This window comes from Cydia splendana, unplaced genomic scaffold, assembly GCF_910591565.1.
Source record: "Cydia splendana unplaced genomic scaffold, ilCydSple1.2 scaffold_132_ctg1, whole genome shotgun sequence".
Classification (NCBI taxonomy): Eukaryota; Metazoa; Arthropoda; class Insecta; order Lepidoptera; family Tortricidae; genus Cydia; species Cydia splendana.
Window position 1 is genome coordinate 1 of NW_026946854.1, and position 18,889 is coordinate 18,889.

At 41.3% G+C, this 18,889-nt stretch overlaps 1 protein-coding gene across 1 annotated transcript; it reads left to right on the top strand.

Moving 5' to 3' along the window:
- Nucleotides 1–61: 61 nt before the first annotated feature.
- On the top strand, nucleotides 62–5,462 carry LOC134805513 (uncharacterized). Its single transcript, XM_063778804.1, has 2 exons — nucleotides 62–1,716; nucleotides 5,333–5,462. Exons 1-2 carry the CDS (start codon nucleotides 62–64, stop codon nucleotides 5,460–5,462), a joined length of 1,785 nt encoding a protein of 594 aa, XP_063634874.1.
- Nucleotides 5,463–18,889: the final 13,427 nt, after the last annotated feature.

Genomic DNA, 18,889 nt, shown 5'->3' on the forward strand with positions numbered 1-18,889 from the left:
GAGAAAAAAAAAAAAAAAAAAAAACCTAACCTAACCTATAGACCAGCATCAATATGGCTTTATGCCACAAAAAAGCACAGAGGACTCCCTCTACGATCTAGTAAAAGTGCTGAAACAACATATAATAGGAAAGCGAATAGCTATACTGATCTCACTGGACGTAGAGGGAGCCTTTGACAACGCTTGGTGGCCAAAAATGAAGGCTGAGATAGCAGCAAGAAAGTGCCCTGGTAACCTACAAAGGGTTTTGAGCTCTTATTTGGAAGGCAGGAGTATACAAATTAATTATGCCGGTGAAGTATTGGAGAAAACTCAAACACGCGGATGTGTGCAAGGCTCTATTGCCGGACCGACTTTATGGAACGTTATACTTGACCCACTCATTAGACACTTCACGCAATCAAACGACGTTCACTGCCAAGCTTTCGCCGATGACGTAGTGCTCGTGATAGCCGGGGAAAAATTGACAGAACTAACTCAAATAACTGATAAAGCGCTAGACTGGGTCCACAAGTGGGGTCTAGAAAACAAGCTGAACTTCTCGCCGGCAAAAACGAACGCTATGATTCTGACGCGAAAGCATATCGACAAAAAAGGCATCCAACTCAAAATGAACGGCACTGTGATCCCGATAGTTAAAGACTTCAAACTGCTTGGTATACAACTCGACGACGGGCTGACATTCAACAATCACGTGACCCTTATGTGCAAAAAGCTGGTAACCTTTTACCAACGATTAGAAAGAGCTGCACGGGTTACGTGGGGGTTGAATCCCAGTGTCCAGAAAACAATATACCAAGCAGTTGTCGAACCAATAGCACTATACGCTGCAAGTGTGTGGGCGCCTGCAACAGAAAAACTGGAAATCTGTAAAAAATTGAAAGCTACACAAAGAGGATTTGCGCGACGTATATGTAAGGCTTACAGGACAGTTGCATTGCTACCCGCCCTCGCTGTTGCAGGCTTGCTCCCACTGGACTTGAGAGTTCAAGAAGCTGCCCGTCTTTACTGCATAAAAAGAGGAAGCCCTCTATTGCAGCTGCCAGACAGAGAATACGAGGCTCGGGTGCCATATACAAATACTCCTCATCCTGTGGACCTGGCCCCGCTTACCTTTGAAAAGGTCGAAGACCTGTCAGAGGAAACCGTGGCCAAATACCAAATTGAAGGGCTTCGTATTTTCACAGACGGCAGTAAAATAGAGGGAAAGGTCGGTGCGGCAATAACTGCGTGGAGAAATGACGAAGAAATAAGACAGTGCACTTTCCGGTTGGAAACCTACTGCAGTGTGTTCCAGTCGGAGCTTCTCGCGATTCTGAAGGCAGGCGAATTGGCAGCAAAATTAAAAGACACTACAATTAACATCTTTAGTGACAGCATGTCATCACTACAAGCTATAGAGAATCAGACGTGCCTCCACCCGCTTGTCTTCCGAATCAGGGAGCAAATATATGCACTGCAAAAAAGCGGAACAACCGTACGGCTATTCTGGTTGAGAGCTCACTGTGGCACGGTGGGCAACGAACGGGCTGATGAATTAGCTAAATATGCAGCTCTTCGGAAGAAAACAAAAGCTGCGTATGATTTGTTTCCAACCTCATACGCCAAGCGGACCATCAGGGAGGAAACGCTGTATAAATGGTCAAAAATATATAAAGAGTTAACAAAAGAAAAGCAAATAGCAGATTTCCTCCCTGATGCAACGTCGGCGTATAGGTATGCAACAAGTCATACACCAGATAATTTGCTCACACAAGTGATCACTGGACATGGCGGAACGGGCTACTATCTACACCGTTTCAAAGTAAAGAACAACCCGTCATGCCCATGTGACCCCAACATAATCGAAACAACAAAACATGTACTCACAGAATGTCCACGATTTGAGGAGCTCCGATTAAACACCGAACTAAAATTAAATGAAAAAATTATAAGATGTAATTTCAATATACTATTGGTCGATAAGTCCACCCACGAAACGTTTGCCAAATACTGCAAGACAATAATTCGGAAAGTATGTATCCAAAACGGCAGCACAGCTCCATGGGCAAGAAAGCATAAATGATAATAATAATGGAAGTAATAGGGCATTTCTCAGGAGGGCCATTTTTACGTGTCCGGGGCAATAAATGATTGAATTTACTGTTCAATAAATCTGAATTAATTTAGGCATGATCTTCAGCCTATGTTCTGTCTGGGACACTATCAAATTATTTATTTATTATTTATATAATACAAGGAAAAAAAATTCAAATGCCAAAAATGATGTTCGGTGGGAGTGTCCCGCACCCAGATTTTATGAAACAAAAAATTATTACTCAAGATGGGGCATTAGATCGCAGTTATTATGGATAATCACGCATAAGGTATTAGTTAACTTATCATATTCTTTATATCACAATAATGTGTTTGCTCAACTCATTGAATAAAACCAAATTTACGATGTGTCCCGGGCTAGTGCCTGATTTCGGTGTAATTTGCAAAACATGTCGGTACTCCTTCAAAGTTGTAAACCAGGAACTCAGTGTCTCAAACATAGTATGCTTTAGTTGTGCCTTAACCGTTGAATAGAGTAGAGGTACAGTCACAGTATATTAAAGTGATTTTTTAAAGGTTTCACCGTCCTTCGGTGGGTTTGGTTCTATGTTTTTTTGAGATCGGTGGTGCAATTTACTCCGAAAGTTTCAGTGCATTTATCGTTATGCAAGTGCTTAAGAAATCCTCGAAAGTACGTAAATCCATCATTATTACATCTCCTCTGTATCACTCATGCTATTTCTCTAATTGCTAAAAAGCGATTAATTTTGACATCACTGGTGTTGATTTCCTTGGATTCGGTGGATTTTTTGACCACCGATATCAAAAAAGTGATCACTGAATTCAAATCCTGCTTTGTATACTAGCTTGTTGTACTAATTTATCACACCTAAAAAGTGCAAGATACGTTGTATAAACGTAAAATTATGTTTGTAAGTAAATTAAGTCATAATAGGTACAAAAATTCACTAGTTTACTATGAGTAGTTTTTTAAACCAGACGTGTGTTGAAACTTGTAGACCCAATGTTTCTTTCTCTGTCTTGATGTTCTCTTCAAACCAATGAAGTAAATTATGTTAATTGTCCTCTGTATCACCTGAGGCCCTACACCTCGATAACTTTAAACGTGTCAGCCATGTTAAATGAATGCAGATCCCACTTCTTTTACAATAACTTGTGTATGTAAGTATTATGCACCCAAGGGACGGGATGTTCAGAACAAGGGATTAAAAAGAAAGTGGCCTTCTAATGTCGAGATCGCTTCAAAGGCACTGAGCGTACCTTACTGATCGATATTTCTAAAGGATAGCCATAGACACAAATTGAACATAGCAAATGTTTTAACAATCCTCAATGTCTTACGTCTTTATGTCTAAATATAGGAGTTACAAATTAGCTCAAGTGTTTCAGAATGCTGGAGATCTCCAGCACCCTCCACCCACCCCGAAATTGAAATTGAAATTGAAATTGAAATTGAAATTGAAATTGAAATTGAAATTGAAATTGAAATTGAAATTGAAATTGAAATTGAAATTGAAATTGAAATTGAAATTGAAATTGAAATTGAAATTGAAATTGAAATTGAAATTGAAATTGAAATTGAAATTGAAATTGAAATTGAAATTGAAATTGAAATTGAAATTGAAATTGAAATTGAAATTGAAATTGAAATTGAAATTGAAATTGAAATTGAAATTGAAATTGAAATTGAAATTGAAATTGAAATTGAAATTGAAATTGAAATTGAAATTGAAATTGAAATTGAAATTGAAATTGAAATTGAAATTGAAATTGAAATTGAAATTGAAATTGAAATTGAAATTGAAATTGAAATTGAAATTGAAATTGAAATTGAAATTGAAATTGAAATTGAAATTGAAATTGAAATTGAAATTGAAATTGAAATTGAAATTGAAATTGAAATTGAAATTGAAATTGAAATTGAAATTGAAATTGAAATTGAAATTGAAATTGAAATTGAAATTGAAATTGAAATTGAAATTGAAATTGAAATTGAAATTGAAATTGAAATTGAAATTGAAATTGAAATTGAAATTGAAATTGAAATTGAAATTGAAATTGAAATTGAAATTGAAATTGAAATTGAAATTGAAATTGAAATTGAAATTGAAATTGAAATTGAAATTGAAATTGAAATTGAAATTGAAATTGAAATTGAAATTGAAATTGAAATTGAAATTGAAATTGAAATTGAAATTGAAATTGAAATTGAAATTGAAATTGAAATTGAAATTGAAATTGAAATTGAAATTGAAATTGAAATTGAAATTGAAATTGAAATTGAAATTGAAATTGAAATTGAAATTGAAATTGAAATTGAAATTGAAATTGAAATTGAAATTGAAATTGAAATTGAAATTGAAATTGAAATTGAAATTGAAATTGAAATTTAAATTAAATTATAACATTACATTACATTACATTAATACATTACATGTGTTAGTAACAGTGTGAAATCATTAAATTAATGTTCCTACAACTAAGGTTAGTATATATACAGGACATCACAGACTTTCTACATACAGTATATTGGCTTGCCTGTCAGTACATGTATCATATTACAATGGTTTATGTACTGACAGTCAAACCTTGACGCAAATGCCCTCAGGATAATGTTAGAGCTGTCCCGCACCCTACGCGACAGGGATGTGCACCGCTTCCGCATTGTGGTGTAGAAACAGTCTACCCTAGCTTCAGCAAACATCCCCGATGCGCTGCAGTAGCGAGACAGCCCCATCATCATCCTGAAGGCATTGTTGTACTGTACACGGAGGGCGTTGTACTGTTTCTGCGTATAAGAGATCCACAGGCTGCTCGTGTAAAAAGTTGTACAAAAGGCTCTAAAGAGAGTTACCTTAACTTCAGCAGAGCAACGAGCGAACCTGCGGGCCACCATGTTTGCCCTAACAGACAACGCCCTCCGTTCTCGCTCAATATCGGCATCATCTTTCAAGTCAGAGGTTACCACATGGCCAAGATACTTAAAAGATTCTACCCTATTCAAAGGAGTACCATATAATCGAATAGGCGGCACAGGTGGCAGATCTTTACCTCTGACTTGAAAGACCATGCATTCGCTCTTTTTTATATTGTACATTAGACCGTGACTTTTAGCATATTGCTCACATATGCCAAGCAACTGCCCAAGGCCACACGGAGAGGCACTCAACAGCACCATGTCGTCAGCGTAGCTTAAGTTGTTGAGACATACGTCATCAATGTGGCAGCCGACATGAGTGCTGCTGAGCTCCTCTATTAATGCATTTACATACAGGTTGAAGAGCTTGGGTGAGGAGATACCCCCTTGCCTCACCCCGCACTCCAACCTGTATGGATCCGAATATGCGTTTGACCATCTCACCACGTTGACCTGGTTAATATACCAGAACTTAAAGAGGCGGTAAAGCTCAGTAGGCATATTGATGTTTTTTAGTTTCTGCCATAATACATCATAATTAACCAGGTCGAACGCTTTAGAGAGGTCAAGAAAACACGCATACACGGCCGTGCTTCGACCCGTATAGTACCTGACTGTCTGCTTTAAACTCAAGATAGCCGTTTCGGTTGACAGGCCCGGTCTGAAGCCGAATTGGTTGTGATGTAGATTTAGGTACTTGTCAAGCTGAGTGCTGAGCAGACTGTCAAGCACCTTAGAGATCACGGTTGCCAATGAAATCGGCCTATAGTTGCTTTTATCACTTATATCAGCATTTTTGTTTTTAACTATTGGCACAACTACAGTTTTCATTAGAGCATCTGGCAAGTAAGAATGACTCATGCAAAGGTTAAATAATAAGGCCAGTACTCTAGGCAAGTGAGAGCCAGCATACTTAAGGTGTTCTATGCTTAGGCCGTCGTGTCCAGGAGATTTTCCCCGAGCCATTGATTGAATTACTGCATGTACGTCTTTCGCATCAAATCTAGCTATAATTTCCTGTCCTCGCGGCCATTCATCACCTTCTGACGGCGATGCCACCAAAGGTGACGATACAGTGAAATGAGATTTAAATATGCTGGCTATACTGTTATGATCGCTAATGCCATTAATACTTGCCGGAAGACTAGGTTTGCCATTCAGCCTCTTAGTTGATTTCCAAAAGCTACGAAAGTCTTGATTTCTATGATGACTTGCCAAGATGTCCATTTTTATTTGTTCGCTGTGATTTTGACACCACTTCAAGCGCTGTTTAAAAACATTACGACTACTTTGCATGTCATCATAAACACGTCCGGCTTTAGGTTTTCCATACAAAATCCATAACTTAAATTTATCCCTAGCCTCCAAATGCGCCGCACGGACATATTTGTTCCATCCAATGACTACTGGTTTCTTTTTAAAGGCACGTTTCAAAGAATAACAACCAGTGGCCGCAACGCTCAAAACCTCTATTATATTAACATATAATGCATCTATAAGTCTTTTGTGTGTGTCGTCATCACAACAACGGTCACCGCAAGATTTAAAGTCATTAGAATAATTAATTCGGCCAAGCCGCTCATTACAAATTTTGTTATACAGATCTACTTGTTCGGGTTTTCTTTCCCCCCAAATAATCTTGTTAGTCACAGGCTTTATTTCGTATAATAACTCGGACCCAATATTACCAAAGTTACATTTAATACAGAGAGGATAGTGGTCTGACCATATTACATCATAACTAAAGCTAACATTTACAATTGTTTTCGTGGCAGATTCCGTCGTCAAAATGTGGTCTAGCCACCGCCTAGACCCGTTAGCCTCGCTGATAAAACTGTAGGTATTTGATCTCAATCCTAACGTTTCAATGTCAGCACAAGTCCACTTTTGTTCGGAACAAAAATTTATCATTTCGTTATAAAATAATTCGTCCGGATGAGCGTTAAAGTCTCCTAATATGTATGCTAAACGGACATCCTCATTAATAATAGTAGCACTCACCAGGCTAAGGCAATCCGTAAATTCCACTAAGTTCATAATTTTATCCGTAGGCATGTAAACACTGAACACAAGTAACGATTCTCGAGGGAGGTTAATTTTTATGGCACTTACGCGCGCGTTATCACACTGCACAATAGAAACGTTGGGAAACACACTCTTATTCCACATCAGCGCGACACCGCCATACGGTCTTCCACGAATCATGCCAACCGTGGTGTCCATCGCTGAGGTTCCAGTATATCCAAACCTTGTGTCTATCTCAGCTAAGTAATGTATATCGTCAGGCCGCAACCAGGTTTCTTGCAAGGCAATGACATCCGAAGACTGACATAATTGCCGTATAGAATCCACTGACCGCTTTACGTTCTTACAATTAAAGCTTACTAACTGTACCAATCCATTGGCACTATTTATACATTTTTGGTTATTTGTTTTTTCCATTATGAATGCTATTATGTGTGCCGTCAACAGATGTCTTTCTGTTCGCCGTGCTTTGCCTAAAATGCACAAATCTCTTAAATACTATGCCCTTAGGCCATATTTTAGCATCCAGGAAAAGTGACTCTTTACTTTCCAATACGAAAAACTTGAATGCATTATGGGATTTTTTTTGGATATTTAGTTTTTCTAATATTATGTTTTCCTGTGTTTTGTCCTTGACATAGTTTATAATATCGGATTCAAGGCAATCTTTGTTTACATTTGAGATAAAAATCGGTATTTTCCTCTCGGCCGCCCTAAACTTAACATTGTTTTGCGCATCGCAGGCTAAGCCTCGTTTTCCCGCATAACGGTAATTCGGTTTATTACGCTTATAGGTCTTTGTAATCCATTCACCGTTTTCACTATTATTGTCGTCGCGCGGGTAGCTGTTGTTGTCTGTCACCGCGCAGTGGGTATCCGTATCACATTCCTTGGCCGCTTGCGCACACGGTTCAGCAATCTCCGGTAGGGGAGGATGACTCACCTCAACGGATAATAACGGATTCGATGTTGCGATTTCGTTGTTATTGTGACACTTTACTTGAATATTTTTGTGTGGCGATTGTTTCTTCGGAGATAACTGCCTATTGTTTATCTTATTATCATTATTTAGCGGTATAGTAGGAGATACTTGTGACGTGCAGGAAGAGTTCTCTTTTTCTGAGTTTGTGGAACAGTGGGATAGCCCAATTGGGCCACTGTCATACATCCACGCTCCCCGCCTCGCATTCACCTTGCTAAAGGGGGATTGCGGTATTGACGCATATTTCATATTATTTAAATCCAAACGTAGCTCCTCAAGTTGAGTTATTGTAGCATAAGAAGATTTTATTAGCGTAATGTCATTTTGCATCTTTGCGAGATCTTTTAACAGTTTTGTACAGTCTAAATGATCTACCGTTATTGGAGGTAAGTTCTCGAGTTTACGCGCAACGAACACGGGCACTTTATCTATTTCGACTGATCGTAGTAGTGCCACAATGTCCTCCAAGTCTCGAACCTCCTTGCCACTGTTTTTTCGCGATATTTTGCGATGATCGGTCGACACAGAATCAAACAATAAACATTTTGATTTTTTTATCTCTTCGCTGGAAAACGACGTTCTACAAAGGCGCACTAAAGTGTCGTCATCTATTACCGATAGTTTATTCTGTATGTAGCACAACAGTTCATTAATAACGATATTACACGTGTTACATTTAAGCACATTCGCCATTTTTACGAATTTCGTCTCATGCGAGTCGGCGAGATAGCCGTTGACGTATTACATCGCTTATAATCAAATAAGAATGAAAAATATGATTAAAATGTAATACGATTGAGATATAAAATTGAAATGTGATTTTTGTGTATGCATTATTGAATTCGGTGACGCCAATTGATTTCAGTGCCTGCACATGATTTCGGTGTTTTTTCAATCTCAAATATCTTAAAAACTATAAGGTTCTAATGGAGGCCTCCACTACCAATATTTTTTATTCTAAGGCTAGATTTTAGGAATTAAAGTCGCATATCAAATAAGTTAAAAAAAATATTTGGCACCGAAGTCAGGCACCGAAGGTCATCTCTGAGAAACGCCCAATAGATAAATATGATCAATTAGAAATAAATATAAACTAGTCTATCTAACAATCAATATGTGTACATATTATGACACATATTGATTGATAGATGACATGATATCCCAGCACCTTAAAGTAAAATGTAATCAAAATAATAGCAAAAAGATAAATAGAAATAAAAACTAAAGAATAAAAATTATTTAAATAAGCAAAATAAAAAATAAAAATGCAAACAAAGTCTCGGATCATGTCCGAGGATTGACGATGGCAAGTAAAACACTTGCTACATTTAAAAAAAAAAAAACCTAACCTAACCTAACCTAACCTTTTTTTTTTTTTTTTTTGTTGAGGAGGGGAAAATGCAATTACGCATACCACTCGGGTGCGGGGACGGACCCGAGTGGTTATGTGGGACTCCTTGGGCTAATGAGACCCAAGTCTACCCACTAAACAACCCCCCCGTGTGCCGCCATTGTGCTGTAACGGTGGGCTGTAGGAACGCTCGCGCTTTACTTCTACAGCACCACCAGCACCGGTCCGTGTTGGCGGACCATCGCCTCCGGAGGCCCTTGATGGCCTCGTTTCTGTGGACCGTATCAAGTACGGTCACCCTCTCAGGGACCACGTGTGTGACGGATGACAGGCGTCCCCGTGCCTGTCATCCTGCGGTCAACCTATGGAGGCAGGCGGCGGTCATGTGCGAGCCGTCTGCGTCGAGCACGCTTGCGGCGCCGTTGGTCGGCCATTGGGTCGGACTCTCTGGCGCGTTCCGCCATTTCCTTCTGCTGAAGAACGTCTTCGCAGAAGGTCTTAACCGCTTGCCATGAACCTTCGCTGTCTACCATGGCCTTGACCATGGCCGGCAGCGACAGGTCCGGCCCCACTTTTGCAATCAGGTCGTCTCGCTCCGGCCCCCACACTGGGCACTCCTCCAGTGTGTGTTGTGCGGTGTCGATTGCTGCGCCACATTCGTGGCACTCCTCCGTTGGTTCTCTGCCGGCAATTTTGTGCAGATATCTCCCGAAGCAGCCATGCCCCGAAAGAATCTGCACAAGCCGGAAGGTGAGAGCACCGTGCGGTCGTTCTAGCCACTGGGACATGACCGGTCGGATCGCCGCAATTGTCCGGACTCCCGCACTTGGTCGCTCGAGCCGGTTCACCCACTCTTCAATTGCCTCGCGAGAGAGCTCTTCTCGTTTGGCCTCAATCTCGCGCGGTGCTCCGAACTCCCGGGCCCGCGCCTCCTCGCGCCAGAAGAAAACTGACGCAAGGGCTCTCGCGTCCAAGTCCCATGGCAGGGATCCAGCCAGCACGCATGCAGCTTCGCCGGAAATTGTCCCGTAGCCCCGTATAGATCTTATTGCCATCACCCGTTGCGCTTGGCGCATTTGGGTGACGTTCTTGCCAGTAAGACCGCCAGCCCAGACTGGGGCTCCGTACAGGGCTATAGAGCGTACGACTCCCGAGTACAGACGCCGGCATGAACTTTTCGGCCCCCCTATATTAGGGAGCAGGCGTCCGAGCGTACCAGCCGCACCCAGCAGCTTCGGAGTCAGCCGCTCGAAGTGGGCCTGAAAAGACCAACGGCTGTCTAGGGTGATGCCCAAATACCGCATGGTAGGCTTGATGGCAATCTGCACGCCTCCCACGATTATATGAGCCCCGGGCGGGGGCGTCCTCCTGGGCCCGTGAAAGCAGATAGCCTCCGATTTGTTCAAGGCGACCTCTAGACCTAGCCGTCTTATTTTGCCTACTGTATGGGCTACGGCCGCCGTGGCTAGAATAGCGGCTTCTCTGAATGAGGCCCCCCGCGCCGTCACAAGTGTGTCGTCGGCGTAACACACTAGGTCGACCCCGCGCAGAAGTGCTCCCCGTAACACCCAATCATATCCGATGTTCCACAGGAGTGGCCCCAACACTGACCCCTGTGGAACACCGCACACCATTTCCCGACGCCCCCACTCATGCTGCCCGGGGAAGGCCACGAACCGCCGCAGCAGGTAGGCCTTCACTATTCGGCTGAGATGGTGGGGCACTTGGTGGTATAACAGCGCCTCATTTATGCAATCCCAGGGGAGAGTGTTAAAGGCGTTGGCAATGTCTAATGACACTGCCAAGACGACCTCACCCTGGGACACTGCATCCTCCGCCAGTTTCTTTACCCGCAAGATCGCGTGGACTGTTGAGCGACCCCTGCGGAATCCGTACTGGCAATCAGCCAGGTCCGGCCCTTCCGTCATTAAGTGCTTGATAAGACGGTTTGCAATAATCCGCTCAAAGAGCTTGCCCACCTCATCAAGCAACACGATGGGCCGGTAGGCCGACGGTGAATCCGCAGGACGACCTTCTTTCCTCAAGAGTACCAACCGACCAATTTTCCAGGAGTCAGGAAAGCGACCCTGCTCGAGACATGCACTGAAAAACCGACGTAGCCTTGGCTCAAGGGCCTCCATGGCCAGGACCCAGGCTCGACCTCGGATCCCGTCCAATCCGGGTGCTGTATTTTTGGCCCGTAGTCTCAGAACCGCTGCTCCCAGCTCACCGTCGGTGACAGGGGGCGTCTGCATTTCTGCTTCTCGCTGCCTCTCAGCTGCCCTAGGTGGAGCCATGGGTGGTGGACCTTGCCGAGGCCTGTGCGGAAATAGAGCCTCAACTACGTCGTCCAGCAGCTGAGGTTGGAGACTCTGCGTCAGCGGGGGTGCCCAAGGCCGAAGCTTCTGCCTAACAAGCTTGTACGCTTGCAAGCTTGTAAATGTAAGCGGAAACGAATATCGACAGTCGATAAATCGAATATCGTTAGTGTTGTGTGTCGACAGAGTGACATCCCTAGTGCGCAAAACGTTCAAACTGATAAACAAGACCAAGTGCGGGTAGTTCGAAAAACTCGCGCGGCTAGAAGATGTTGATGTCAACTTGAGCCAGTCTTCTCCGAGACCACGGGGACAACGCCGTCCTCGAAACGTCGGAGGTAAATCTTAAAACTTAAATACGCGATTAAGTCCCGTTGTGCAGTTTGATAAAGCTTGTACGGCCTCCCCCATGGATCCCTGTTCAGAGTCTCCAGAAACTCCTCTCGTGACCGGTCTATGGCTTGTGCGATGGCGGCTTTTAGTGCCACTTTTGCCTCCTTATATTTTGTGTACAGGGCCGCATCTGCTTCTTCGTCTCTGTACTGTCGACTCCGTTGTCGCGTGTACTGACGTCTCGTGAGCACGCACTCCTCGCGCAACTGCGCAAGATCTGGAGACCACCAGTACACGGAGCGTCGGGGAGAGAAGGCCTTGACTCGAGGCATGGCCGCGTCGCAGACCTCCATCATGCAGTTGCGGAACCATTCAGCTTCCGCCTCGACATCAACCAACTCTTCCGGTTCTGTTGTCCATGTTTGTACCATGGCCGCCAACTCTAGGGCTTCTCGGTCGAGTTTTTTGAGTACCCAGCGTGGGCAGTTTTGGACCGGGTCATTCCGTCTTGGGAGAGAGAGCCTAGGGAGTGCAGAGACACCGAACCGGATGTAACGGTGATCTGACAGGGTCTCGACATCCACCAGGACCTCCCATCCCTGAACGCGGCGTGCCAGGGCAGCGTTCGTAAACGTGATGTCTACAATAGAGCCACCCCCTTGGCGCACGCACGTGTTTGCCGTTCCTTTATTTGCGACTGCCAGGTTAGCCGCAATTGCCCACTCCAAAAGAGTACGTCCCCGTGGATCCGTCACTGGGGATCCCCATGCTGCATGTTTTGCGTTAAAATCGCCAGCCACGATGACCGGGGTGGGATGTAGCCGACCAACAAGAGCACCGACCTCAACAAGGAAGGCCTCAAATTCAGCCAGAGTTTTGTTTGAATAGAATAGAATAGAAATACATTTATTTATGACAAACAAACACAGATGACAAAAACATGTTGACAAATATACAATGTATAACATTTAGTGAAAAATGCCATAAAAGGGTCACAACTCAGCATGTTGCTGGCAAAGCCAGCGCTGTTCTTCCGTTGTAACCCAGTGTTGTTTGGAGAGAAGTATACTCCGACTACCGCCAAATCCCCACAGACCGCTGCGACGCAGCCGTGACCTTTTATAACGCTCTTGAATGGATTGGAGCCGGCGGCGCTCCGCGTAGTTATGGCCACGGTTCCATCCAGATCCCCGGCCCAGACGATTCTGTCGGGGACTTTATAGGGCTCCGCTACTATCGCAATGTTGATCGACCACTGTGCCGTAACTCCCTCTGCTAGTCAGAGGGAGGGGAGAAGAATACCCACTAAAACCCCTGCGGCGTTTCCGTCTATGCCGTAAGGGGGGTGCAACGGGGTCGCAAGCACGTCACCACGACACCCCCCCGAACCTAACCTAACCTAACCCTTTTTTTTTTTTTTTTTTTTATAGAGGGGAAATGCGTTACGCATACCACCCAGGCGCGGGGACGGGCCTGGGTGGTTATGTGGGACTCCCGTATAGGCTAATGAGGCCCACGGTATACCCACTAAAACCCCTCTTGGCCGGCTCAACGCTATATGGCGAGGTCACAGGGACATTGCGGCACTCTTCCGCAACCTCGCCAGCGGCCGTCCGGACTCCGGACACAACTCTGGACGAAATTTCATATTCCCCCTACCTCCCTAATTGCGCGCCATTATTACGGCGTGCTCGCCATCCCAGGGACCCTTGTATAGGCGACAGACGTCCCCGAGCCTATCGCCCACAGGAACCCTTAAGGGGGAAGTCGGCGGTCATATGCGAGCCGCCGCCGCCCCACGCGCTTGCGACGCATCGGCTGGGAAGCTGGATCGTCTTCCCTACCGCGCTCCGCCATCTCTTTCTGCGCCATGACCGCCTCGCAGAAGTCCAGCACAGCCTTCCACGACCTGTCGCTGTCCACCATGTTTCGGACCACGGAGGGCAGCGAGAGGTCTTGTCCCACTACAGCGCTTAGAGTGCGGCGCTCTTCTTCCCAGGCTGGGCACACTTCTAGTGTGTGTTGGGCAGTGTCCTCCGGGCAGTCGCAGTGGTGGCATATTGCAGTTATTTCTCTTCTGGCTCTGTCCTTAAGATACCTCCCGAAACATCCATGTCCCGAGAGGATCTGAGTCAGTCGGAAAGTTAAGGCACCATATGTCCGGTCTAGCCACTTTTTACACTCTAAAAAAAATTTGGTTGGCCCAATCAATATCTTGATAGTCGTAATCAAGCATCTTGATTCCATACGAGCCTAACAAGAACTTAGACACATCAAACAAGGTAATTCTGATTTCTATTACTATTGTTATGTAACTGAACCAATTAAGATCTTTCTTGATTCTTGTTAGATATGACAAAGGCATACGAAAAAGTCTCCCATGAAATTCTACTTTACAAACTACACGGGATGGGAATACGTGGTTTGGCTTATAACTGGTTTCAATCATACCTCAAAAATCGCAGGCAATGTGTAGAAATAAATTACTTTGACACTGAATCAAATGAAGTCAGACCCGTTACATCTGATATGCGTTACACGACATGTTCCATTCCACAGGGCAGTGTATGCGGATGCCTCCTGTTCATAGCCTACATTAACGACTTACCGAAAGTCCTAGACACCAACACGACTTGCGTAATGTTTGCAGACGATGTGTCACTACTTTTTAATTGCAAAAATAGCATTGAATGCAACGACCGCCTTAAAAATATTTACAATAATCTAAAAGACTGGCTTAACGACCATAACTTAGAAATAAATTTAAATAAAACAAAAATTATACAGTTCAAACCAGTGCAAAAAAAACCTTTGGAACTATACCTAAATGTAAACGCAAGTAACGTACAGGAGGTTGAGGAATTTAGTCTTTTGGGTATAACAATAGATTCCGGAGTAAAATGGAAAGCACATATTCAACAAGTTAAAACTAAATTGTCAAAATTCCTGTATGCGCTTCATATACTAAAATCAAATACAAATTTTGAATGTGCATTATCTGCATACTACGCAAACGCATACGCATGGCTTTGCTATGGTATTGTGCTATGGGGGGGCAGCACCGAAGCCAAGCAACTGTTTGTAATGCAAAAAAAGTGTATACGCGTCCTTGCAAATGTACGTCTTCCAACTAGTTGTAACCCATATTTTATTGAGTATGGTTTATTGACATTGCCCTGTATCTATATACTGCACTCTGCTCTCTTTGTTCGTGAAAATCCCCACTTATTTGAAGTAAAGCAAGATAAGCAGAGAACTAGAGAGCAGTACCGAAATAAACTATTGGTCCCAAAATGTAATCTAGAAATGTATAAAAATAGCCCACACTACAACTGTATAGTCATTACTAATAAAATTCCATATTCCATTAAACAAGAACCTCGATATGCAGTATTTAAAAACAAGCTGAAAAAATTATTAATTGTAAAATGTTATTACTCTGTAAAGGATTTTATTAACGATGACAATTTATTATAAACCTAATTTAATTATAAAATTGTATTTAGAGTATAATTTGACTTTGAAAATTATTAGAATTAATTTATTTTGATTGTATGAAATTATATTTGTTTTAACTTAATTGACTCGAATTTAATTAAATTGATTTTATTATTTTTAATTAGCATTGTTTGTAATTTTATCCAATTTATTTTATTTTGTTTTATTGTTTTAATTTAAATTATTTGTTTTTAATTAAATCGAATTTGTTTTAACCTAATTTAATTAGTTTTAAGTACTTATGTTGTGTGCCCTAGCAGGGCGTCATGGACTGACTTTATTTAATTATTTACACCTGTTTGCGTTTATATACATGATTATACAATGAATAAATGAAAATGAAAAAAAAAGATCTTGTTCAATATTTACATGAAAAATAATTATACTAACTAAGGGCTTGATAATTATTATCATGATACGTAACTGTAACAACTAAAACAAACAAGTTAGTTTAACTAAGAAGTAAATCAATGTTAACATGAAGAATTACTGTATTAACTACTTGACCCAAATAAGTTCAACTAAGAACATGATTACACCGACTTATGCACCTTATTAGCCTGAACTAAGATATTGGTCAATTTGAATCTATTGTTTAATCATTTCAACTAAGATGTAAATCAATGTTAACATGAAGAATTACTGTATTAACTATTTGACCCAAATAAGATCAACTAAGAACATGATTACACCGACTTATGCATTTTATTAGCCTGAACTAAGATATTGTTCAATTTGAATCTTAATTGTTTAATCATTTCAACTATGAAGCTTGTTTAGTACAATACCATTCTTGTTCAATTGTACTATGACTTACTTTGTCTCATTTACTAATACATGCTAATACATTTCTTTCAGATCTCTAGTTTTTTTACGCGCCGTGCTGAATAATGCTGATGGTCCTCGTTGTTATACTCAAGGCATTAGTCTTAAATACTAAGATATACATTTATTTCAGATTTTTTTGGCGATCGGCCTAGACCGGTTTAGCTTTACAAACACGGGAGGAGGCGTGCTTGTGAAATGGAGGCGGTCTAGGCCGATCCTCAAAAAAATCTGGAATAAATCTGTAATCTGTATTACCTACTTAGTATTTAAGACTAATGCCTTGAGTATAATACGAGTACGAGGACCAGCATTTATTCAGCACGGCGCGTATAAAAACTAGCACAAAGGAAATTTATCAAATTTAAACGAATAAGTAGTTAATAAAATATAACAACAAAGAAAGGGATAAAACATAATTAAACTAAATCAGGCCCGTAAAGTTTTATGAAAAGGGGTAAATAAATAAAATAAAAAATATTATAATAAGATGATATTTATTAATTTAAACATTTTGAAAGTACACTACACTCAGTGTCACTACGCGAGTTTGATTCGGATTTCACTGGTTATTTTTAGACAAACAAATCACAGGATTCCACACATTTGACAGTTTAAAACCCGATCTTCACGATTGAAATTTTTATATTTGTGAATTTCAATGGCTTCTCTTACCAATCTTGGTATATAGTGGTGTCGAAATGACCTAGGGACTATGCAACTCGATCCAGTGATTATTGTACCCGATTGTTCTTGACCGCAGCGATGTGTTCTTTAATTCTGCAGGCACTAGTGCGTTTGGTCTGCCCAATGTGCGAACTACCACAACTGCACTCAACTTTGTACACACCAGGTTTTTCCAGAGGAATAAGTAATTGAATGAGCTTAACGCAACTGCATGCTACTGAGACTCGACTGCTCGCTCGCACGGTGGCACACGCCGCGAGAGGGGCGCGGGCGGGGCGCGAATTTACAAAAGCTATACTATTTCAGTCACGACGCAGATTTTAATAGGTGAGCTTTTGTTTATGCATATTACTTGACAATATCTATACCGTTTCGGTAAAAAGTAGTCACTGAAATGGATTAGCTTTTTGCATACATATTTTCAAATATTATTCACGCCAAAACCTAGTCGAGTTTAGTAAGTTCAGGCACGTTTGAATGTGATATCTAAATTTTAATAATACTCATTTACTCAAATGGTTTAGATTTTGTCGCGATATATTTAAACATTAATGCTCTCACAATACCTAGTCGAGCGGAGTCTCGCCGTCATTATTCAATATTATTCATCGAGTATTATTTGTACGACACTAAAGTTCACTGAATATTGATTTCAACAATTATTTTTTTACTAAATTACTTTTCACCTAGTATTCATGTAAATTGCCAAAAAAGTAGTTTAGGTTAGTTTGATCTGCAACCTCCAAGAAAACGAAATGTTGCTGGAAAAGTGGGTTAGGTTAGGTTAGAACTGCGACCCCCAAGAAAACGAACTGTTACCAAAAATGTGGGTTAGGTTAAGTTAGAACTGCGAACCTCAAGAAAATGAACTGTTGCCAGAAAAGTGGCTTAGGTTAGGTTAGAATTGCAACCCCCAGGAAAATGAACTGTTGCCAGAAAAGTCGTTCTATGTAAAAAAAAAGTCGGGTCGCTGTTTGGTCGCAGGTCACCTAACACGCTCTTCCTCGCTTCGCTCGTCGTCGCACCTATCTTGAACTCTGTCAAATGACTAGACGATATCGTATTAATAAATATCTAGCAAGTTGAATGATTTGACCAAAGAAATGTACTCCAAACGTTGTACTATGTAGTAATACAATCGGAGTCATTACTAAAATATTATTCAAGTTTAGATCGCAACAAACTAGCATTTGTAGCAACAATATCCATATTAATTTAGCCAACAAAGTCTATACGATTTCAGTAAATTTCTGTACTGTAATGGATTAGGGTTTGGTCAAGTTTTGTCCAAACAAAAGCTAATCCAGTTCAGTTCGCATCTGGACCTTATCAGTATAGGCTTTGTAAATTCGCGGGCGGGGCGGAGAGCGGGTGTACAGGCGCTCCCCCCGCTTATCTCTTGATTGATCGGATTAACCGATTATTTAATTTAATTATTAAGAAAATCGATTTAACAAATAATTCTTAGTAGAATGGAATATTAGTTTCGTAATTAATACAATAATTTGATCATAATGGGATTGAATGTTTTATCTTCGTTGTTCTACATATTGTATGTTTAGTTGATTGAACTACCAAATCTTATGTAAATCAACAAAGACAAAATAATCAAATAAACTATTAAAATGTTCATAACTATTAACATATTTATCTGTTTTAATTAATTTGTTAAGGATTGAATTAACCTACGTTACATAATTATGCCAACAAGTTAATAATAGATGCAAAGTATACAATTGTTAGGATTAATAACATACCTACTTTATTAGTTCAATCACAGATACACTTATTGTTTTAAGTAATCAGCTTTCTTTGATTTATATAAGATCGTTATTGTTGTAATTAACTTAACGCCAACTAAGAGAAAACTGCTCTTAGTTGGTCTTCATTTTTTA